General features: G+C 42.5%; 1 protein-coding gene across 1 annotated transcript in view; it reads right to left on the reverse strand.

The window, feature by feature from the left end:
* Positions 1 to 25,318, reverse strand: part of BCL3 (BCL3 transcription coactivator) — a 112,001-nt gene that overhangs the window by 63,190 nt on the left and 23,493 nt on the right. Inside the window, exon 2 of the mRNA XM_089655208.1 lies at positions 6,124 to 6,280. Within this exon, the coding sequence (XP_089511334.1) occupies positions 6,124 to 6,280 (157 nt within the window). The remainder of the gene's footprint in view (positions 1 to 6,123; positions 6,281 to 25,318) is intronic.

Consider the following 25,318-nt stretch of genomic DNA (forward strand, 5'->3'; position numbering starts at 1 on the left):
TTTTCCCTTCTGCCCAGGCCCCCCTGAATGCCCCTACCCCTGCTCTGCTGCCTGTTTCCCACAAGCACACATGGGATACTTCAGGATGGAGAGTGGGGGAAAGGTCTAGTTAATATGTCGCATTTACCAGCTCCTTCCTTTTCTGAAAGAACACAATGAGTGATCGGTACCAATTACTTACTGTGTTCATAACTGAAGCACTTTTTTGGGGGGGGGGCTGTCAGGTTGGCTGTTTGGGGCCCGTGGTTTCTAACAGCAGCCCTGATCCCACCCATTGGAATCATGGGTATGCGCAGATGGGTTGCACTAAATGAAATGCAAATGGACACAGTGGCATGCATTCTGTTCCATTTCCCAACACAACGAGATAGGTAGACAAGAGAAAATACATCATTTTTCATAGATTTTGTTCATCCAGATGTGTTCATTTGCATTACAGTTTGCATGCTGTATTTTGTTTGTGGTGATCTGCATATTGTCATTCAAATCAACTGAGATATGATCTTCAAAAAGAACCAGACCTGGCCTAAAAGGTTTACTAGTAACAGCAGTGGTGGATCTAAAGGCTATCCATAGCTTCTTGACATCCACCGAAATCACAGCTCTACCCTTCAGCTGGAAATGAACCTCTATTCCCATCATTCATGCTTGGACGTTATTGAGAGTTGCTAGCATTTAAAACTTAGATTTCAAGAGGCAAGGCTTATCACCAGGAAGGTGGGGGCTTAATCTTTGCTTATTGAGACACAATTAACTATTTTAACTAAAAGCAGGTTCTACTGGGACATACGGGTCAATTTGGAGACCAATGCAGATACTTCAGCACTGTTGAATCATTTTAAAGGCCAGGTTAGTTTCACTTTAACGTAATGCAATAGTGGTTTAGTGGTTAGCACTAGAGATGAGCGAATCGAACCAGGCGAACCGGAATTCGAGTCGAATTTCAGGAAATATTCGATTCGCGGCGAAACCGAAATTTTGCCTACTTCGGGTGCGCGAATCGAACATTTCCCGATCAGCCGGCAAAAGTGTCCCTGCAGTGAGCTCCGCTATTTCTGACAGTTCTCTGACAGAAGGAACACATGTTTAGCGGTTGAAACATTGTATCTATTAGTTTACATTTAGGATACAGATGTTTCAACCGCTGTACATGTGAAGAAGCTGTGAGAGAACTGTCAGAAATAGAGGAACTCTGCACATACACTTTTTGCCGGCTTGGAATTATTCTTCTTTTCATCCTACTTCTTCTTCTTCTTCTTCTTCTTCATCCTCATCCTCTTCTTCTGAGGATGAGGATGAGGATGAAGAAGAAGAAGAAGCAGTAGGATGAAAATAAGAATAATTCCAAGCCGGCAAAAAGTGTATGTGCAGAGTTCCTCTATTCTGCAGATACACTTAGAGGAGCTCTGCACATACACTTTTTGCCTGTTTGGAATTAATCTTATTTTCATCCTACTTCTTCTTCTTCTTCTTCTTCTTCTTCTTTATCCTCATCCTCAGAAGAAGAAGAAGAGGATGAAGAAAAAGAAGAAGAAGAAGAAGAAGAAGAAGAAGAAGTAGGATGAAAATAAGAATAATTGCAAGCCGGCAAAAAGTGTATGTGCAGAGTTCCTCTATTCTGCAGATACACTTAGAGGAGCTCTGCAGATACACTTAGAGGAGCTCTGCACATACACTTTTTGCCGGCTTGGAATTAATCTTATTTTCATCCTACTTCTTCTTCTTCTTCTTCTTCTTCATCCTCATCCTCATCCTCATCAGAAGAAGAAGAGGATGAGGATGAGGATGAAGAAGAAGAAGAAGAAGAAGAAGTAGGATGAAAATAAGAATAATTCCAAGCCGGCAAAAAGTGTATGTGCAGAGCTCCTCTAAGTGTATCTGCAGAGCTCCTCTAAGTGTATCTGCAGAATAGAGGAACTCTGCACATACACTTTTTGCCGGAAACCGCTGTATGGAGGGAATGTCCCAGAACTGTCATAAATAGTCTATTTCTGACAGTTCTGGGACATTCACTCCATACAGCTGTTTCAACCGCTGTATGGAGGGAATGTCATAGAACTGTCAGAAATAGACTATTAATGACAGTTCTGGGACTGTCCTTCCATACAGCGGTTGAAACATTGTATCTATTTGTTTCCATAAATGGATCCATTTATGGAAACAAATACATACATTGTTTCAACCGCTGCATGGAAGGACAGTCCCAGAACTGTCATTAATAGTCTATTTCTGACAGTTCCATGACATTCCCTCCATACAGCGGTTGAAACAGCTGTATGGAGTGAATGTCCCAGAACTGTCAGAAATAGACAGAAACTGTCACAGAACTGTCCTTCTTCTCATCCTTCTCCTTCTTCTCATCCTTCTTCTCATCCTTCTTCTCATCCTTCTCCTTCTTCTCATCCTTCTCCTTCTTCTCATCCTTCTCCTTCTCCTTCTTCTCATCCTTCTCCTTCTTCTCATCCTTCTCCTTCTTCTCATCCTTCTCCTTCTCCTTCTTCTCATCCTTCTCCTTCTCCTTCTTCTCATCCTTCTCCTTCTCCTTCTTCTCATCCTTCTCCTTCTCCATCTTCTCATCCTTCTCCTTCTCCTTCTTCTCATCCTTCTCCTTCTCCTTCTTCTCATCCTTCTCCTTCTCCATCTTCTCATCCTTCTCCTTTTCCTTCTTCTCATCCTTCTCCTTCTGCTTCTCCTTCTCCTTCTTCTCATCCTTCTCCTTCTTCTCATCCTTCTCCTTCTTCTCATCCTTCTCCTTCTCCTTCTTCTCATCCTTCTCCTTCTTCTCATCCTTCTCCTTCTTCTCATCCTTCTCCTTCTCCTCATTCTTCTCCTTCTTCTCATCCTTCTCCTTCTCCTTCTTCTCATCCTTCTCCTTCTCCTTCTTCTCATCCTTCTCCTTCTCCATCTTCTCATCCTTCTCCTTCTCCTTCTTCTCATCCTTCTCCTTCTTCTCATCCTTCTCCTTCTCCTTCTTCTCATCCTTCTCCTTCTTCTCATCCTTCTCCTTCTCCTCATCCTTCTCCTTCTCCTTCTTCTCATCCTTCTCCTTCTCCTTCTTCTCATCCTTCTCCTTCTTCTCATCCTTCTCCTTCTTCTCATCCTTCTCCTTCTCCTTCTTCTCATCCTTCTCCTTCTTCTCATCCTTCTCCTTCTTCTCATCCTTCTCCTTCTTCTTCTCATCCTTCTCCTTCTTCTCATCCTTCTCCTTCTTCTCATCCTTCTTCTCATCCTTCTCCTTCTTCTCATCCTTCTCCTTCTTCTCATCCTTCTCCTTCTCCTTCTTCTCATCCTTCTCCTTCTCCTTCTTCTCATCCTTCTCCTTCTCCATCTTCTCATCCTTCTCCTTTTCCTTCTTCTCATCCTTCTCCTTCTGCTTCTCCTTCTCCTTCTCCGTCTTCTCATCCTTCTCCTTCTTCTCATCCTTCTCCTTCTTCTCATCCTTCTCCTTCTTCTCATCCTTCTCCTTCTTCTCATCCTTCTCCTTCTTCTCATCCTTCTCCTTCTCCTTCTTCTCATCCTTCTCCTTCTTCTCATCCTTCTTCTCATCCTTCTCCTTCTTCTCATCCTTCTCCTTCTCCTTCTTCTCATCCTTCTCCTTCTCCTTCTTCTCATCCTTCTCCTTCTCCTTCTTCTCATCCTTCTCCTTCTTCTCATCCTTCTTCTCATCCTTCTTCTTCTTCTCATCCTTCTCCTTCTCCTTCTTCTCATCCTTCTCCTTCTTCTCATCCTTCTTCTCATCCTTCTCCTTCTTCTCATCCTTCTCCTTCTTCTCATCCTTCTCCTTCTCCTTCTTCTCATCCTTCTCCTTCTCATCCTTCTCTTTCTTCTCATCCTTCTCCTTCTTCTCATCCTTCTCCTTCTCCTTCTTCTCATCCTTCTTCTCCTCATCCTTCTCCTTCTTCTCATCCTTCTCCTTCTCCTTCTTCTCATCCTTCTCCTTCTTCTCATCCTTCTCCTTCTCCTTCTTCTCATCCTTCTCCTTCTTCTCATCCTTCTCCTTCTCCTTCTCCTTCTCTTTCCTCATCTCCAAGGGCATTTAAATTAAAGGTACAGTGTTCTGCACTAATTTAAAGGCTCTCTGAAGCCTAGAAACCCTTTTTATAAGTCATCTTCGTAGCGAATAAATTCGCATCGAATCGAATTTCACACTGGAATTCGCCGAATCAGCCGAATCGAATTTTTGAGAAATTCGCTCATCTCTAGTTAGCACGCCTGCCTTTCGTCACTAAAATCACTAGTTTGAATCCCAACCAGGACACTACATGCATGGAGTTTGCATGTTCTTTCTGTGCTTGCCTAGGCTTTCTGTGGCTACTTTGGCTTCTTTCCATACTCCAAAGACATGCTTGTAGGTCAATGTGCTCTTGTCTGATTTTGCCCTAGTATGTGTAGGTATGCCTACGAGATGGAGACCTTAAATTGTAAGCTCCATGAGCTCCTGATTTGAATGTGATGTATCAATTTCCAGCACTATCTAAATATTTGTAATAAACAAATATAATAAATAATGCCATACAATGAGCATCACTGTATGTCAATGAATGTTTTCCTGTTGTTAGCCCAATGTAATAAAAACGTATCTTCTCCTACTGATCTTGATTGTTCATAAGCACATATTCTTAGTGTGAAGACTATATACTTGGAATCTAAGTAATGCTTGTGTTTACACTTCAAATGCAATTCAAAAACATACTTGTGGGGCTATTGGTTTCTACCCACATTGTCCATGGTTTCCAACCACATTGCCCATGACTTCCAACCACATTGTCCATGGCTTCCAATCACATTGTATAAGGGTACCACCCATATTGTCCATGGCTTCGACCCACATTGTCCATTGTCCATGGTTTCCACCCACATTGTCCATGGCTTTCACCCACATTATCCGTGGCTTCCAACCATATTGTTCATGGCTCTTACCCATATTGTCCATGGCTTTCACCCACATTATCCATGGCTTCCAACCATATTGTTCATGGCTCCTACCCACATTGTCCATGGCTTCCAATCACATTGTATATGGGTACCACCCATATTGTCCATGGCTTCGACCCACATTGTCCATTGTCCATGGTTTCCACCCACATTGTCCATGGCTTTCACCCACATTATCCATGGCTTCCAACCATATTGTTCATGGCTCCTACCCATATTGTCCATGGCTTTCACCCACATTATCCATGGCTTCCAACCATATTGTTCATGGCTCTTACCCATATTGTCCATGGCTTTCACCCACATTGTCCATGGCTTCCACCCACATTATCCATGGCTTCCAACCATATTGTTCATGGCTCCTACCCATATTGTCCATGGCTTTCACCCACATTGTCCATGGCTTCCAATCATATTGTTCATGGCTCCTACCCATATTGTCCATTGCTTTCACCCACATTGTCCATGGCTTCCACCCACATTGTCCATGGCTTCCACCCACATTGTCCATGGCTTTCACCCACATTGTCCATGGCTTCCACCCACATTGTCCATGACTTCCACCCACATTGTCCATGGCTTCCACGCACATTGTCCATGGCTTCTACCCATATTGTCCATGGCTTCCACCCATATTGTCCATGGCTTCCACCCATATTGTCCATGGCTTCTACCCACATTGTCCATGGCTTCCACCCATATTGTCCATGGCTTCCACCCATATTGTCCATGGCTTCCACCCATATTGTCCATGGCTTCTACCCACATTGTCCATGACTTCCACCCACATTATACATGGCCTCCACCCACATTGTCCATGGCTTCCACCCATATTGTCCATGGCTACCACCCACATCGTCCATGACTTCCACTCATATTTCCCATAGGTTCCACCCATAGTGCCCATAGTCTGTGTCTTAAAGACTGTGATAGGTATAATATTATTATCTGATCCTGGGATTTGTCCAGCTCTAATGCTAGCCCCACTTGGCTGAATAAGAGAAATCACTTGACTCCCCCATCCACTCCAAACAGTGTGGATGGAGAAATCTGCATTACCAGGCACACAGTGTAGATGACTCAATTAAGATACAGCAGAGGGAAGTGTTATAAGTTATAGAGCAGATGAATGCAAGAAAAGCTGAAGTAGTGACACATACTGGAAGAGAAGAGATTTCTGGCACTTACGTGTCCCCATCCTCATCTGCCCGGGTAGCTGCGATGATGTCAGCATGGAGATCTATTTCAGAATTAAGCGGCACTGCTGGCACTAGCCTCAGGGGTCGTGGGGTCATAATGGCAGGAGCAGAGTACATCGTGGAGGGTACGTATGCAGGCGGACTCCCTGAGAGCAGACAGAAAAACAAATTGGGCTCATTTTATATATATAGTCATATTCATCCACTACTCTAAAATTAACATATTCACGACTTTGTGTCTCACACATGTCTGGAGCACCCACTTTTTTTGTACATCTGCTGTATGGACCTCTGTAAATATATAGACCACTCAGTCAACAAAAGATCCAATACATTTCTCAAAGCCTAACTTTAGCTTGTTTTTGTTTTTAGATCATGGATAAATGGTTAGCACTTCCACCTGGCAGTACTGGGGTCCTTGGTTGGAATCCCAACCACAGCACCACCTGCCTGGAGTTTGCATGTTCTCCCTGTGCCTGCGTGGGTTTCCTCTGGGTACTCTGGTTTCCTCCCACTCCAAAGACATGCTGGTAGGAAAATTGGCTCCTGTGTTAATTGGCCCTAGTATGTGTATGTATGAATGTGAGTTAGGGACCTTAGATTGTACGCCCCTTGAGGGTTAGGGACTGATGTGAATGTACAATATATATGTAAAGCGCTGCGTAAATTGATGGCGCTATATAAGTACCTGAAATAAATAAATACGCACAAGGAACAGGGCCTACATTTAATTACAAGGGACCCTGTGCTCGTGCCAGGTGTCCTAATTGAAATCTTACATCCCCTGCCTCCCCTCCCCACATCTCTACAGCAGGGGTTAATATAGCCTCTTTACCTGTCATAGGCAGTTGTGAAGAGCGGTGACTAAGGCTGGCCATACATTATACAATTTTCTTACAATTTTCTGTTCAATTTCTTCCCAATTTCCTTTAGATTTACCTTCAACTATGTAGTGCAAGGGCCTGTCTAATTGGATACAATTGAAAATGTTGTTTAGGTTTGACCTCTCATTATATGGCTTTTGGTAAATCTAAAGCAAAATTCTCAAGAAAATTGTATAATGTATGACCAGCCTTAGCCTGCCCTTTTAGCCCCCCTCCTTAATTAACTAAAGCTGTTATCAATCTGCCCAGGGAGGAGGGAAAAATCGGTGAGAGCCAATGCACTCATTCACATTCCTGGATCGGATTGGGGCTTGGGTAAGTATTAGGGGATCCAGGGGGGGATCTTGCAGCACAAAAGGTTTTGCACCTTAATGCATAAAAGATGCATTAAGATGAAAAACCTTAAGGATTCAGAACCACTTTAAGCAGCACAAGCTTTTTTCAGCATTTGCCTTATTAGGGCCCTTTTACACTGATTCGTTTTTCATGCTCTTTTCGTGTTGAAAAAGCAGAACAAAAATGCATGAGAAAGGTATCACTTTAAATCCTATGGAACTCCTTCCACCAATGCACTGCGGGTGCAGTTTTTAAAAGTCCCGCATGCTGCATTTGGTGCATGTTTAACCTTCCTGGAGGTATTCCCGAGTGTAGCTCGGGGTAAAGTTTCAGCACCACAAGCGGTAACCCCGAGCTACACTCGGGAATACACTGCAGCGTTGCTCCGGGATCTCTTCTGCACATACCTTGTCCTGCGCTTCCGCAATGTCCCTCCTGCAGTGTCCCTAGCAATGTCCTCCAGCCGCTGCCGGCATCCGTCTTCCAGGTTCCATTCCCTGCGACGTCGGGACGTACGGGGGACAGAACGGCAGAAATTTAAAAATGTGAAAAAGGGACATTCACTAAATACACTAAAATCACATAGTATAACATTCCTGTATCAAACCATTTCACATACATTTTGTCCCGAATGCTTTGTCCTGCGCCCTGCCTGCATTTTTACTGTTCTTTCTGCCTGGAAACTGAGAAACGTCCATGGCGTCCAAAAAGCGTCCCATTAGGTCAAAAGCGGTTTTAGACCGGCTAGAGAACAGCGATAGTAAATCAGAACCACTTGCAGAATTGAGTGATAATGATTCGTGGGGGAAATTTGTCATCAGACACTGAAAACGATTTTGAGACTTTGCTCAGTGATGTGCGAACTTGGCGCTCTATTTCAAATTTCAGTGTTTTTGGTTTGATTATATTATTGAATTAAATGTATTATTATTATTTTTTATGATTATTTATTATATTATAATTTATGATTTCGTGTTTCAAATTGTAACATACCCGGGATGTTTACTAGACTCTTGTTCGGACAGATTTCAGTGAGTTATTCCTAAAAATTACAGGCCTACAATAAAAAAAATACATATTTCTATGCAAAAAAATGTACCGCTTTGAGCCCAGAAATATGGACATAATCAGACCGCTAGGGAGGTTAACCTCCTTGGCGGTATTCCCGAGTGTAGCTCGGGGTAACATTTCAGTACCAAAAGCGGTAACCCCGAGCTACACTCGGGAATACCATGCAGCGCTGCTCCGGCATGTGTTCTTCACTTACCTTACCCTGCGCTCCCACGATGTGTCCCCTGCAGCGTCCCCGGCCATCTCCTCCGGCCGATGCCGGCATCCGGCTTCTGTGACCTGTCCCTGTGACGTCGGGACGTACGGGCGCCGCTGCCGCCGGCGGCGGGAAATTTAAAAATTTAAAAAAATGTCATTTTTTTTTTTTTCATTTTACACAGTAAAACATTGCTGTTTCAACCTATTTCACATACATTTTGTCCCGAGTGCTTTGTCCGGCGCCCTGCCTGCATTTTGTCTGTTCTTTCTGTCTGGAAACTGAGAAATGTCCATGGCGTCCAAAAAGTGTCCCTTTAGGTCAAAAGCGGTTTAGATCAGCTAGAGAACAGCGATAGTAAATCAGAACCACTTGCAGAATTGAGTGATAATGATTCGTGGGGGAAATTCGTCATCAGAAACTGAAAACGATTTTGCGACTGAGCTCAGCAATGTGCGAACTTGGCGCTCTATTTCACATTTCAGTGTTTTTGGTTTGATTATATTATTGAATTAAATTTTTTATTATTTTTATATTATTTTTATGATTATTTATTAAATTATAATTTATGATTTTGTGTTTCAAATTTTATCATACCCGGGATGTTTACTAGACTCTTGTTCGGACAGATTTCAGTGAGTTTTTCCTAAAAATTACAGCCTACAATAAAAAAAATACATATTTCCATGCAAAAAAATGGTACCGCTTTCAGCACCAAAAATCTGAAATAATCATACCGCCAGGGAGGTTAATGCATAAAATTCATTAACCTCCTTGGCGGTATTCCCGAGTGTAGCTCGGGGTAACATTTCAGTACCAAAAGCGGTAACCCCGAGCTACACTCGGGCTTACCCTGCGGCACTGCTCCGGCATGTGTTCTTCACTTACCTTACCCTGCGCTCCCACGATGTGTCCCCTGCAGTGTCCCCGGCCATCTCCCCCGGCATCCGGCTTCTGTGTCCTGTCCCTGTGACGTCGGGACGTACGGGCGCCGCCGCCGCCGGCGGTGGGAAATTTAAAAATTTTTAAAAATGTCATTTTTTTTTTTCATTTTACACAGTAAAACATTGCTGTTTCAACCTATTTCACATACATATTGTCCCTAGTGCTTTGTCCTGCGCCCTGCCTGCATTTTGTCTGTTCTTTCTGCCTGGAAACTGAGAAATGTCCATGGCGTCCAAAAAGCGTCCCTTTAGGTCAAAAGCGGTTTAGATCAGCTAGAGAACAGCGATAGTAAATCAGAACCACTTACAGAATTGAGTGATAATGATTTGTGGGGGAAATTCGTCATCAGACACTGAAAATGATTCTGCGACTTTGCTCAGTGATGTGCGAACTTGGCGCTATATTTCACATTTCAGTGTTTTTGGTTTGATTATATTATTGAATTAAATGTATTATTATTATATTATTATTTTTTAGGATTATTTATTATATTATAATTTGAGAGCGCGTGCCCTGTGCGCTCCCAGCACACGTGCAGTGCTCATGGAAAGGTCCCAGTCCGCTGTTTCGATGATCACTAATCCACGCTCCACCCGCCCTGTCTCCCGGCGTCTGAAACTCTTAAAGGGGGGGGAGGCGCCGGCGGGAAGGGGTTAAGCAGCACAAGCTTTTTTTCAGCATTTGCCGTATTAGGGCCCTTTTATACTGATTCGTTTTTCATGCTCTTTTCATGTTGAAAAAGCAGAACAAAAATGCATGAGAAAGGTATCCCTTTAACCTCCCTAGCGGTATGATTATTTCAGATTTTTGGTGCTGAAAGCGGTACCATTTTGTTGCATGGAAATATATATTTTTTTTATTGTAGGCTGTAATTTTTAGGAATAACTCACTGAAATCTGTCCGAACAAGAGTCTAGTAAACATCCCAGGTATGATAAAACTTGAAACACGAAATCATAAATTATAATATAATAAATAATCATAAAAAATAATAATATAATAATAATACATTTAATTCAATAATATAATCAAACCAAAAACACTGAAATGTGAAATATAGCGCCAAGTTCGCACATCACTGAGCAAAGTCGCAGAATCGTTTTCAGTGTCTGATGACGAATTTCCCCCACAAATCATTATCACTCAATTCTGCAAGTGGTTCTGATTTACTATCGCTGTTCTCTAGCCGGTCTAAAACCACTTTTGACCTAAAGGGACGTTTTTTGGATGCCATGGACGTTTCTCAGTTTCCAGGCAGAAAGAACAGTAAAAATGCAGGCAGGGCGCAGGACAAAGCAGTAGGGACAAAATGTATGTGAAATGTTTTGATACAGGAATGTTATACTATGTGATTTTAGTGAATGTCACTTTTTGTCATTTTTTAATTTCCCGCCGTTCCGTCCCCCGTACGTCCCGACGCTCGCAGGGAATGGAACCCGGAAGACAGATGCCGACATCGGCCGGATTACATTGCCGGGGACACTGCAGGAGGGACATCGCGGGAGCGCAGGACAAGGTATGTGACCAAGGGATCCTGGAGCAACGCTACAGTGTATTCCCGAGTGTAGCCCGGGTTTACCGCTTGTGGTACTGAAACTTTACCCCGAACTACACTCAGGAATACCACCGGGGAGGTTAAATCCTATGGATCTCTTGCCTCCAATGCACTGCGGGTGCAGTTTTTAGAATGCATGCTGCATTTGGTGCATGTTTAAAAAGGGCACCAAATATGCACTTCCCCATTGAAATGAAAAAAACAAAAAACGACGTCGGTTGCATTTTTGGTGCACTTTGTGAGACACATGTCCATGTTTCACAGGTGCATGATTGAAGTCAAACAAGTAGAAAACACCACAAATCTAATTTTTTCAATGGAGCAGTGTAAAAGGGCCCTTATTCATGCATTTTATTACGTTTACCAGCACCCACACAGTACACTACTCCAAACAATTTACAGCAGAAAATATTACATAGCATCTCATTTACGTAAAAACACATACACACGTACAGATGTTATTTCCTGCGGATGACCTTCCGAATTAAATGGTGTTAATTTAAAGGTATGATTCAACAAAATGTGTTATATTAAGAACTGGCAGCTTAAATTTAAACTCCTCCATCACCTTTCATAGTCATTATAAAAGTATAGTCACTCTCTTGAAATAAGTATAGATTCTCCTGAAGAAAATGAAACTCCTCTGACACAGAACATAGGTAGGTAGTGAATTACAAGTCTCAGCTCATTAACTGAAAAGAGCTGATCTGTATTTGAAGTCTTATGTATTACCTGTGTATTATTTATTTCAAGTACTTATATATTTATCAATTATATATATATATTCGAATATATATATATTTGTCAATTTACGCAGTGCTTTACATATATATTGTACATTCACATCAGTCCCTGACCCTCAAGGGGTGTACAATCTAAGGTCCCTAACTCACATTCATATACAAGGGCCAATTTAGACAGGTTCCAATTAACCTACCAGCATGTCTTTGGAGTATGGGAGGAACCAGAGTACCCGGAGGAAACCCACGCAGGCAGAACATGCAAACTCCAGGCAGGAGGTACCATGGTTGGGATTCAAACCAACAACGCTGGTACTGCCAGGCGGAGGTGCTAACCATTTAGCCACTGTGCTCCCCTAGGAGATTAGGAATCTTGTCAGTATATTGGTTTTCGGCAGTGGAAAATCAGCAGTTAGTTTGCAGCCCTAGGGCCCAACCTGAGGCTCCAGTGCCACATGCCGCCCTTTGATGTCTGATGTGTGGTCCTTAGGCCCAGGCAGTCAGTAAAGGGAGCCTTGAAATTTAACCCTTTCACGCCTAACAATAAAACAAATCTAAATGCCTAAGCACAATTTTGCAACGTTGACAGGTGTTAGTAAAACCGTACATATCATCACAACTACATTGTATATGCAGGTGAATGATACCTTTTTTTCAGGATAAATTTGGCTTTCATTTGGTGGTAAATGATAATGGATATCTCCTAATTTTTTTTTTATTATCAAATTAAAACTGGCCCAAAATAGTAAAAAAAACATTTTTTTTATTTAGCTGTGTGTTTCTTGTTACTACCATAACCTACCACCAAAGAACAACCCAAAATAAATTCTCCAGCTCTTGATGCTCACAGCGATATCATATATGTGTATGTTATTTGTTGTTTGTACCCATAGTAGAGCCCAGAAACAATAGTGCACATTTTGTTTTTGTCTTTTTTTTTTTACTAAAACACACTGACACCAGGGGCGGACTGACAACTCATGGGGCCCCCGGGCAATAGGGGATCATGGGGCCCCTGTGTCCTTGCCCAAACTCAAAAAAGCCTATGAAAAAGGTACCAGGGGCATCTCATGGGGCCCCCTACTGACCAGAGGCCCTCGGGCAGTGCCCGAGTTTCCAAATGGTCAATCTGCCCCTGACTGACACTGAAAAAAAAAAGCCTGACCTTTTGACCTTGACCTTTGACCCTGACCTTGACCCAAACACTAACCCTGGCACTGAACTAGATCAAACCTTGATCTTGATATTTTTTCTTTATTTTTTCTTTTATTTTTTAATATTTATTTATCTTTTTTTTTCCCCAAACATTTTTTGTTCCCTCTATGCCTGGAGTTAGAGAGCTACAATGTATCTCTCTCCTCGTGTCCTGAAGAAGGGGACATTCCCCGAAAGCTTGTCCTCAAGATTGTATGTTAGTGCAAATAAAAAAAGTATCCCGGACAGTACTCAATTGTTTCTGTAGCAAATGCACTAATACGGCTACAATCATCTCAAGCAAAATGAAAAAACAAATTTCCCCCTTCAAGGTAAAGGCATAATGTGTTAGTATACATCATAAACTAGCACATTATGAAAGACTTACCTTAAAACGAAGCCCTCCAGCGGCGCGCTGTCACCGCTGACAGGGTTTCCATCTTCACCCGATCTTCCTTCCTGGTTCGCAGGCTCCAGCCGTTTGACTGGCCGAGCCGCGATGATGTCACTCATGCACATACGCGCTGGAGCCTCGGGCTCGGCACATTGCTCTGAAGGAATGGCATACCCCTGATTCCTTCACCGGCTGCTGCTCACTGGAATATCTCCTAAACAGTGCACATTTAGGAGATATTCCATTTACCTCCAGGTAAGCTTTATTATAATCTTACCTATAGGTAAAAATGGCACCCAAGAGCTTACTGCCACTTTAACGTGTGTCTACAGCCAAAACTTGTAACAGAATCTAATATATAGGTGAGCGCCACCGCTCCGACCATCGGTTGGGCTCCGCTCAACACGTTTCTTGCACATGCACATCCTCAGGGATACACCTGAGGACGTGCATGCGCACGAAACGTGTTGGGTGGAGCTGCTATTTGCTGACGTCATGCCGCCGCTGCAGATGATCGGAGCGGTGGCCATCTTGGTACACTTTTTATGCTTTTGATTTCTGTCTTCACTTGGATACTTTTTAATGTTCCAATAAATACTACACTATATGCAATTTTATTGGCTCCTGTGGTGAGCTATTCCCTCTAGGACTGACTTCCCATCCGAGTGCCCAGGAAAAATTTGGTCTGCTTTAACCGTTTGGCCGCCTTCCATTCTCAGATGTTTAATACTTGATTGCCTGTTACCAGTTTTCATCTGGTGAGTGTACATCCGAGAGAGGTCGTGGATTCTTTTGTGTGATCATCAGCACATTTGCACTCCCTACCTTAATTATACCGCGCCTTATGGTTTCATGAACAATTGCTGCCATTTATGGACATTTGACTATATAGATAGCACGTTTAACCACGGACATTGATGTAGAGTTTTATCCTATTTATATATCTCAGATTTTATAGGTTTATTGTAACATCATTTACTACTGCATTTTGCTTCAGGGATCACCACGGACATTATTATATTTAGATTCTGCCCGTGATACACTTTATTAATTGGCATTTGCTTTTTGAGCTGTTTACAGGTGAAACTCGAAAAATTTGAATATCGTGCAAAAGTTCATTTATTTCAGTAATGCAACCTAAAAGGTGAAACTAATATATGAGATAGACTCATTACATGCAAAGCAAGATAGTTCAAGCCGTGATTTGTCATAATTGTGAAGATTATGGCTTACAGCTCATGAAAACCCCAAATCCACAATCTCAGAAAATTAGAATATTACATGCAATCAATAAAAAAAGGATTGTACGTAGAACAATATCAGACCTCTGAAAAGTATAAGCATGCATATGTACTCAGTACTCGGTTTGGGCCCCTTTTGCAGCAATTATTGCCTCAATGCGGCTTGGCATGGAAGCTATCAGCCTGTGGCACTGCTGAGGTGTTATGGAACATCAGGATGCTTCAATAGCGGCCTTCAGCTCTTCTGCATTGTTCGGTCTCATGTCTCTCATCTTTCTCTTGGCAATGCCCCATAGATTCTCTTTGGGGTTCAGGTCTGGCGAGTTTGCTGGCCAATCAAGCACAGTAATCCCATGGTCCTTGAACCAGGTTTTGGTGCTTTTGGCAGTGTGGGCAGGTGCCAAGTCCTGCTGGAAAATGAAGTCAGCATCCCCATAAAGCTTGTCTGCGGAAGGAAGCATGAAGTGCTCCAAAATTTCCTGGTAGACGGCTGCGTTGACCCTGGACTTAATGAAGCACAGTGGACCAACACCAGCAGATGACATGGCTCCCCAAATCAACACAGACTGTGGAAACTTCACACTGGACTTCAAGCATCTTGCAGTGTGTGCCTCTCCATTCTTCCTCCATACTCTGAGTCCTTGGGCCACTCCATTCTTCCTCCATACCCGGGTCCTTGGGCCTCTCCATTCTTCCTCCATACTCGGGGTCCTTGGTTTCCAAATGAGATGCAAAAGTTGCTCTCATCAGAAAAGAGGACTTTGGACCACTGAGCAACAGACCAGGTCTGTTTTTCTTTAGCCCAGGTAAGACGCTTCTGACATTGTTTGTTGTTCAGGAGCGGCTTGACAAGAGGAATACGACATTTGAAGCCAATGTCCAGGATCCTTCTGTTTGTGGTGGCTCTTGATGTGAAAGTCCCCAACCCTTTTGATTGGCCTTTTCTTGACAATCCTCTCCAGGCTGCGGTCATCCCTGCTGCTTGTGCAACTTTTTCTTCCACACTTTTTTCTTCCACATAACTTTCTATTAATGTGCTCTGATACAGCACTTTGGGAACATCCAACTTCTTTTGCAATTACCTTTTGAGGCTTTCCCTCCTTATGGAGGGTGTCAATGATGGTTTTCTGCACAACTGTCAGGTCAGCAGTCTTTCCCATGATTGCGATTCCTACTGAACCAGACTGAGAGACCATTTAAAGGCTCAGGAACCCTTTTCAGGTGTTATGGCTTAATGAGCTGATTAGAGTGGGACCCTTTGAGCCGAGAATATTGCACCTTTTCACAATATTCTAATTTTCTGAGATTGTGGATTTGGGATTTTCATGAGCTGTAAGCCATAATCATCACAATTATGACAAATCACGGCTTGAACTATCTTGGTTTGCATGTAATGAGTCTATTTCATATATTAGTTTCACCTTTTAAGTTGCATTACTGAAATAAATGAACTTTTGCATTATATTCTAATTTTTCGAGTTTCACCTGTAGCTGATATTTTCATGCTTTTACTTGATGCACTTTACTGTTTCACTCAGCTTATTACACTTATAATGCACTTTACCATATTGTTTGATTTCACATTCACTAATGTTATTTTGCACTTTTATGTGTTGCACTTTACAATTACGCAATATATATATATATATATATATATATATATATATATATATATATATATATATTTTAGTGCTGCACTTTCTTACATATAGCCAAAACTTGTTTTGTCGCCTTCCACCTACACCTCAATAATAAGCATGCATGGGGCCTTATAGAGGTCTTAACTTTAGCCCAAAATTTTTTTGGTACTTAAAACACCTAAAAACCATGATCAAAGTCATTCCTGCAAGTGCACCTGCATTCATTAAATAGTTGAATATAATTACAGCAGTTCTGTGCAGTGGAGAAAGAAGGCCACGTCGTCTAGATCTACTGTAACTTTTGTGTACTTTAAGAGGTTAATGACCAGCACAGTCATCTGAGTAAAACATTTTTCATAGCTTGAATCGCTCTCTAATTTAGGTTTAGAGGTATTTTCTGACAATGGACATAATTGATGTTGATATCATAGTCTGGTCCCATTGGGACTCAAATTATCCGTATCTAAATGAGTTCCCTCCTGTATTACTGATAGCAGGTTCTGGTTTTCCCCATTATTCCTAGATGGTTGCCTGCCACTGATAGAAGAATCTTCACAAGCTATAATTCCATCTTTAATGATATCTTCTTCCAAGATATGATGATGGAAAGTCCCAGCTGTTTCTTAATATTTATGATGAGATAAGATGCCTTGGCAGCAGCAAGCTTGCAAGGTAGACGTCATTTTATTTAGCTACAACGCAAAGGCGTTGGTGCCACAAAGTCAGGTAAGCACCTTGATTCACATGGAGATATTGCCGACAATAGGAGCCACCCTGCCATCCAGCGAAAAAAATTGGCTTGGACTGTTGGTCAAATAGACTAGGGCAATGAGTAATCGACTCGTATTCTCTATGGAAAGGGAATCCTTTACCACAAATTATTGGCCTACTAGAAAAATGAAGATACAGTGGAGCCCCAAGTATGCAACTGAGATAATAATGGGAAAATCATCACTTCTCTACCAGTGGCTGGATCTACAACTAATTTGACCAAATTCAACAGAAGTTGGCATTCAGTTCCAAATTCCGATGTTGTGGGGGGAGCAAAACTGACGAGACCAAAAATTGACAAAAACAAATTGATGTGGCTTCATACATTTCCATCAAGAGTTCCATCAATTCAATATCCTGACTATCATTCTGCTTTGGAAGTTGGCGGTGGGCTGTGCGTAGGTAATTTTCTGGGTATGGGGAGCATTAGACCCCTTCCCACAATGCAGTGCTCAGTCATAGTGGAAATTCACTTGGACTGAGTACTATCACATGATGGAGAGGATGGCGTCACTGCCTCCTCTGAAAATCAACCAACACTGGACATTTTGGTGATGACTCCGATAGAGGTAGGAAGATGGGGGTGATGGAGTGGGGAGTATAATGAGGCTGGTGGGTGAACTTATACATACAATATCACTTTGTCTCAATGGCAAAGGTGATAGTGTCTATTTAAGGCAGGATATGAAGTATTAAGTGTATCAATTTCAAGCAGCTTAGAGGCAATGTGGTTTTCACACTTCACTTGGTGTGCTGCTCTTCTAGGTTTGATTTTCATGCGAGATCTAGATTGATCCCCGTATGTGCTTTCAGAGTTGATTTCTTCATACAGCCAAACACACACTGGTAGACTCACACTATGACCTGTTTTCTATTTACTTGAGAACTGTAATGAAATGTACTTTGTATAATTAATGAAAAACCTAACTTCGGGATCAGATAGTTTACCAAAGGTCAATCTGCCATCATACTTAACTTCCTGCCACCCTAGTCCCCAGTCTATGAGGCTTTCCTTCAAACTCAGACTACAATGAGATTGATCCTTCTAGATCAGGGGTCTTCAAACTTTCTAAACAAAGGGCAAGTTTATTGTCTTTCAGAGGGGGCCGGACTGTGGCCAGTGTAAGTAGAAAATACCCTGGCGTCAATGGAGTAAAAAACGCCCCATCATTGGTATTAGTGGGAAAAATAATGCCCCATTACTGGTGTTAGTGGAAAGAATAGTGACCGAGCATTGGTGTTAGTGAAAGGAATAGTGCCCCATCATTGGTATCAGTGGGAGGAATAGTGCCCTATCACTAGTCTCAGTGGAATGAAAAGTATCCCTTTATTTGTGCCAGTGGAAGGAACAGTGTCCCATCATTGGTGTCAGTGGAAGGAACAGTGCCCCATCATTGGTGTCAGGAGGAGGAACAGTGCCCCATCATTATTGTCAGTGGGAGGAATAGTGCCCAATCATTGGTGTCAGTGGAAGGAATAGTGCCTTCTCATACGTGTCAGTGGGAGGAACAGTGCCCCATCATTGGTGTCATTGGGAAGAGCACTGCCCCATCATTGGTGTCAGGAGGAGGAACAGTGCCCCATCGTTATTGTCAGTGGAAAGAATAGTGACCCACCATTGGTGTTAGTGAAAGAATTAGTGTCCCATCATTGGTATCAGTGGAAGGAATAGTGCCCTATCACTGGTGTCAGTGGAAGGAACAGTGCTCCTTTATTGGTGTCAATGGAAGGAACAGTGCCCCATCATTGGTGTCAGGAGGAGGAACAGTGCCCCATCATTATTGTCAGTGGAAGGAATAGTGCCCCATCATTGGTGTCAGTGGGAGGAATAGTGCCCCATCATTGGTGTCAGTGGGAGGAATAGTGCCCCATCATTGGTGTCAGTGGGAGGAATAGTGCCCCATCATTGGTGTCAGTGGGAGGAATAGTGCCTCATCATTGGTGACAGTGGGAGGAATAGTGCCCCATCATTGGTATCAGTGGGAGGAATAGTGCCCCATCATTGGTATCTGTGGAAGGAATAGTGGCTCATCTTTGGTGACAGTGGGAGGAATAGTGCCCCATCATTGGTATCAGTGGAGGAATAGTGCCCCATCATTGGTGTCAGTGGGAGGAATAGTGCTCCATCATTGGTGACAGTGGGAGGAATAGTGCCCCATCATTGGTGGCAGCAAAAGGAATAGTTCCCCAAGGGCCAGATAAAACCAAGCAAAGGACCGCAACCAACGAGGGCTGCAGTTTGGAGACCACTGTTCTAGATATAGGCAGTAGGAAAATGTCACAAACAAATCTGGTATCTAAACAACTTGTTTATCTAAATTAGTATTATATCTAACTTTATTGTTTACAACCACAAAAACTTCATCAAATGTAAAAGCAGAAACCTTGATGTGTGTTGTAAATTTGCTGAGGCGTTGTGTATCCCCATTGTATTATGGGAAGCTTGTGAGAATCATGCCAACTCTGGAAACTACCTGAATTTTCTAGGCTCCCCATCTTTTCCCGGACTTTAACAAATGCGTAAGACACATGTAAACACCAAGAAGACAATGCCTAAACATGCAACTTAATTTTGAAAAAGGACACTATGCATTGAGAAGAAAAAAAAAAGGAAAATGTTTCAGGCATAACGTTGTAACTAGCGGAATTTTATTGTAACTAGCTGAAGGCTCAATTATACTTAAATATCATTAGAGAGTCACCACGACCTGGCCAACCTGTACGAATAACTCTTCCACCCAACAATAGTGAACCATTGGGAATCTTCTGGATCCATAAGCATGAGGTCCATGAAGTCACAAGACCCCAAATTCTCTAACCCTCCTTGAATTCTCAATACATCATGTACTTTCAAGTAAACATCTGCCCTAACTTTATATAGTTTTTAGTTTTAAAAGGCATAGGCAATGGTTGGAATCATTATCAGCTGTGTTTTACTGTCTAGGTTTGCATTGGATTTCCTTTTCCTTTTGTCCTGGTGACCACTATCATTGGGAAAGGTAATGAGAAGCTATTTATGCAAAAAAAACAATAGCCAATGGTTGGAATAATTATTGGCTGTGTTTTACTGTCTAGGTTTCCATTGGATTTCCTTTTACTTCTGTCCTGGTGACCACTATCATTGGGAAAGGTACTGAGAAGCTATATATGCAAAAAACCAATAGGCAATGGTTGGAATCATTATCGGCTGTGTTTTACTGTCTAGGTTTCCATTGGATTTCCTTTTACTTCTGTCCTGGTAACCATTATCATTGGGAAAGGTAGTGAGAAGCTATTTATGCAAAAAACCAATAGGCAATGGTTGGAATCATTATTGGCTGTGTTTTACTGTCTAGGTTTCTATTGGATTTCCTTTTACTTTTGTCCTGGTGACCACTATCATTGGAAAAGGTAGTGAGAAGCTATTTATGCAAAAACCAATAGGCAATGGTTGGAATCATTCTTGGCTGTGTTTTACTGTCTAGGTTTCCATTGGATTTCCTATTACTTCTGTCCTGGTAACCACTATCATTGGGAAAGGTAGTGAGAAGCTATTTATGCAAGAAACTATTGCAGTGACCGCATTGAACATGAGAAGCATTCTCCTTGTGGAACACTTAATTATACTTAAATTTCAACACAGAAGGCTTCCAAGTAAGTGAGCATGACCTGAGCAACCTGTATGATTGACTCTTCCACCCAACAATGGTGAACCATTAGGAATCTGCTGGAACCATAGGCATGAGGTCACATGGTCACAAATTCTCTAGTACTCCCTGAGTTCTCTATACATCATGTAGTTCTAAGTAGAACTACTGCTCGAACCTTCTATTGTTTTTTGTTTTGAATAGAATAAGCAATGTTCAGAACCACTGATGGCTGTTTTTACTGTCTGGGTTCCCTCTGAGGAGGATTTCACCTTACTTTCTGCTCTGGTGACCACTGTCATTGGAGATTGGGAACAGGTATTTCTGCACAAAGCTACACACTGGGGGAGATTTACTAAAACTGGAGCCCTCAGAATCTGGTGCAGCTGGTAGCCAATCAGCTTCTAACTTCAGCTTATTCAGTTAAGCTTTGACAATAAATCATGGAAGCTGATTGGTTTCTATGTAGAGCTGCACCAGATTTTGCACTCTCCAGTTTTAGTAAATCAACCCCTTGGTGCTCTGGATTGAGACTAAAGAGGGAAATACTTTGTTCATCTTTCATGTCTGAGGTTTACAACCACTTTAGATCATCACTTAGCAACTTCCATTCTTACTAATGCTTTACACTTTAACCAACTTTCATCATTTTCAACAGCAAAAAACATTGAGTAGGTTTAGCCGGGTCTTACATTGCTTGAACTTCTATGGCTTCCTGCTGGCTTGGTTTGAAATTCCAGCAGTGTGTGGGCCCGCTAGAAATTGTTTGGCTAAACAGTGACTGCAGCCAATCAGATGCAGGCACTGTTCGAAATTTTTGACAGCCGCCAGTGCCGGCAGGTGGGATTTGACTATTTTTGTAAATCTCCCCCACTGCTCTTGTTGCAACTTCACTAACAACTGACTGCATGAAGCATGAGAAGGATACTCCTTGTTCATTGTGTGAGGAACCTTCTTCAACGTTTGCTCATGGTACTATATAATCCACAATTGACCACGGCAGTAATTAGCTGCATGCAATGGGGCAAATTTCTCAAAGTAAGTCATGTTCTAGCTTTCATTCTCTAACCACAAGCAGTTTTCCAGTTTTTATGAATCACGCCATGCATTGTTGATGAACTGGTTGAATTACCCATAACAATGTTTGTAAGAACATCTTGGTATGTTTTCCCGACTGCTGCTGATGTCTGGAACACACCCACACCTATCATGTCCATACTGGTTGCAGTCATTGAGTTACTAGGTAAGGTGTGGCCAATAGGAAAGTTCTAGGAGACAAGATTGTCAGAATCACAATGCCATAAAGACAGCTGGTCATTTCATGTCTGTATTAAAGGGATAGCAAAACATTTTTTTTTAACCAGTAGGTAAAATTAATATCTCAGATATTCTAGCCAGTGACCTCTCCGGCACATGCGCTCTGAAGGAACAGCATACCTGTAGTGTTCCTTCAGAGCTCTGAGCTGCGGCCGTGACTTCCGCGTGCATGTGCGTGGGAGTGACGTCATCGTGGCTCGGCCATTTAAGTGGCAACAGCCTGGGAACCCGGAAAGAAGACCAGGTGAAGGTGAAAGCCTCTGCAGCAGTGACAACACACTGCTGGAGGGCTTCCTTTCAAGGTAAGCCTTTTATGATGTACTAGTATGCGATGTACACTAGCCAGGGGCAGACTGACAACTCATGGGGCCCCCGGGCAATTGGGGATCATGGGGCCCCTGTGTCCTTGCCCACACTCAAAACACACCCAAAAAAGCCTATAAAAAGGTACCAGGTGCATTTTATGGGGTCCCCTGCTGACCCCGGGTCCTTGGGCAGTGCCCGAGTGCTCGAATTGTCAGTCCGCCCCGACACTAGCATATTATACCTTTACCTTGCAGAGGGAATTTTTATTTTTTTTAACTTTAATAAGACTTTGACGTGACAATTTCAATGTAAACTCCTATAAAAAGTTCTGCTTCATTTTTATGGACTGCATGTAGGATTGCCCCCCCTGGTCGATATCTTAATAGCCTAGCTGGTAAAAATGGCTCTTGGCTTTAACCACTTCAAGTCCAGATACTTTCACCCCCTTCCTGTCCAGGCCAATTTTCAGCTTTCAGCGCTATCACACTTTGAGTGACAATTGCGCGCTCATGCAACACTGTACCCATATGAATTTTTTAGCATTTTATTGAGACAGATAAAACTTTATTTTGGTGGTATTTATTCACCACTGGGATTTTTTTTTTTTTGCTATATAAATGAAATTGTCCAAAAATTTTGAAAAAAAAGTGTTTTTCTTATAAAATTTTGCAAATAAATAATCTTTCTTCATAAATCTTGACCAAAATGTATTCAGCTATCTTTTTAGGAAATAAAAATAACCCAAATTAGTTTATAACCAAAAATTATAATTTTTCAAAATTAATTTTTATTTTTTTATATATTATTATTTATGTTTTTTTTAATTTTTTACATACCGTCACCCTAGCAGTACAGTGTCACCATAGTGACACTGTACTACTTGTGGGGGGTGATGAAGATTTTTTTTTTTTTTATTTACACTGATAGCTTTTACACCCATAAAGGCTGTAACAACAATCATTTCTCCTCTCTGGCTGCATTCTTGAAGCCATTGAGAAATACTGTGTGAGCTGTGATTGGTCACAGCTTGTCACATGGTACAGGGCTGTTGTGAGGAGCCTTGTACCATGTGACCTCTGTGATCATTCAAAGATTTCGCACGTAGTAAGCAATGATGTCAGAAGTGACATCTTGCTTACTAATATTCATGTGATCACTGATTGGCCAATCAGTAATCACATGATCGGGACCTCACACAGAGGTCCCATAAAGCGATCGTAAAGCTTTATTGGAGCGCGCACAGGCGGGGAGCGGGGAGGACGTTTATAAACGGCCACCCGCTCCTGCACTGCACAAGTGGTTAAAGGTATTATTAGGAAAGAGACCATAAGGCCATGTGGGAACTTTAGCTGCATCACTCACTGAATCCTACAACAGTGACTCTGATGGCAAACTTTCTACCACAGTAAGACTCCATGCACACGGGGGGGGGGGGGCAATTTTGATAACGCTGGTAGTGTTAGCTGTGTAAAGTCACGTTAAAAACGTGAGTTTTTCAGCTCTTTTTAGCGTTTTTGCATTAGTGTTTAGCTGTGTTTTTGCCGCGTTTAGCAGCGTTTTTCCGCGTTTGCGTTTTGTAGCGGTTTTTTTGTTTCCCAAAATTTTTTGGGTCAAAAAAAGGTTAAAAAAATGCCGGTTTATGGCGTTTTACCACGTTTTACCATGTTTTGCCACATTTTTCAGCATTAGAGCATTTTTACAGCTAAAAAACTCCTCTAGAAACTCACTAGTCCTGGGCTTTTTTTCCAGGCAAAAATTGTTGATTACAGTCTATGTGTGCATGGACACATAGGATAACATGGTGGGGGGTTTACTGGCTGTAGAAAAAAAAATTAAAAATCCCAAAACAGCCGCTGTAAAAACGTCCATGAGGACTAAAGGTCAATCTCTTAGGACTCGTTTACACTTACTTCAAAATGTGGCATTGGCTTTTTTTAAAGCAATCTGAATGCCAATCAAAGCGGAGGATCAGCAAAGCTGGGGGTTACTACTGAGCGGAAGATCAGCAAAGCTGGGGGTTACTACTGAGCGGAAGATCAGCAAAGCAGGGGGTTACTACTGAGCGGAAGATCAGCAAAGCTGGGAGTTACTACTGAGCAGAGGATCAGCAAATCTGGGGGTTACTACTAAGCGGAAGATCAGCAAATCTGGGGGTTACTACTAAGTGGAGGATCAGCAAAGCTGGGGGTTACTACTGAGCGGAAGATCAGCAAAGCTGGGGGTTACTACTGAGTGGAGGATCAGCAAAACTGGGGGTTACTACAGAGCGGAGGATCAGCAAAGCTGGGGGTTACTACTGAGCGGAAGATCAGCAAAGCTGGGAGTTACTACTGAGCGGAAGATCAGCAAAGCTGGGGGTTACTACTGAGCGGAAGATCAGCAAAGCTGGGGGTTACTACTGAGCGGAAGATCAGCAAAGCTGGGGGTTACTACTGAGCGGAAGATCAGCAAAGCTGGGGGTTAAGACTGAGCTGAAGATCAGCAAAGCTGGGGGTTACTACTGAGTGGAGGATCAGTAAAGCTGGGGGTTACTACTGAGCGGAACATCAGTCAGCAAAGCTGGGGGTTACTACTGAGCGGAGAATAAAGCAAAGCTGGGGGTTACTACTGAGCGGAAGATCAGCAAAGCTGGGGGTTACTACTGAGCGGAAGATCAGCAAAGCTGGGGGTTAAGACTGAGCTGAAGATCAGCAAAGCTGGGGGTTACTACTGAGCGGAGGATCAGTAAAGCTGGGGGTTACTACTGAGCGGAACATCAGCAAAGCTGGGGGTTACTACTGAGCGGAGAATAAAGCAAAGCTGGGGGTTATTACTGAGCGGAGGATCAGCAAAGCTGGGAGTTACTACTGAGCGGAATATCAGCAAAGCTGGGGGTTGCTACTGAGCGGAGGATCAGCAAAGCTGGGGGTTACTACTGAGTGGAACATCAGCAAAGCTGGGGGTTACTACTGGGTGGGGGATCAGCAAAG

This window comes from Staurois parvus, unplaced genomic scaffold (assembly GCF_062004578.1).
Source record: "Staurois parvus isolate SC_StPar_1 unplaced genomic scaffold, SC_StPar_1.0 ptg000827l, whole genome shotgun sequence".
Lineage (NCBI taxonomy): Eukaryota > Metazoa > Chordata > Amphibia > Anura > Ranidae > Staurois > Staurois parvus.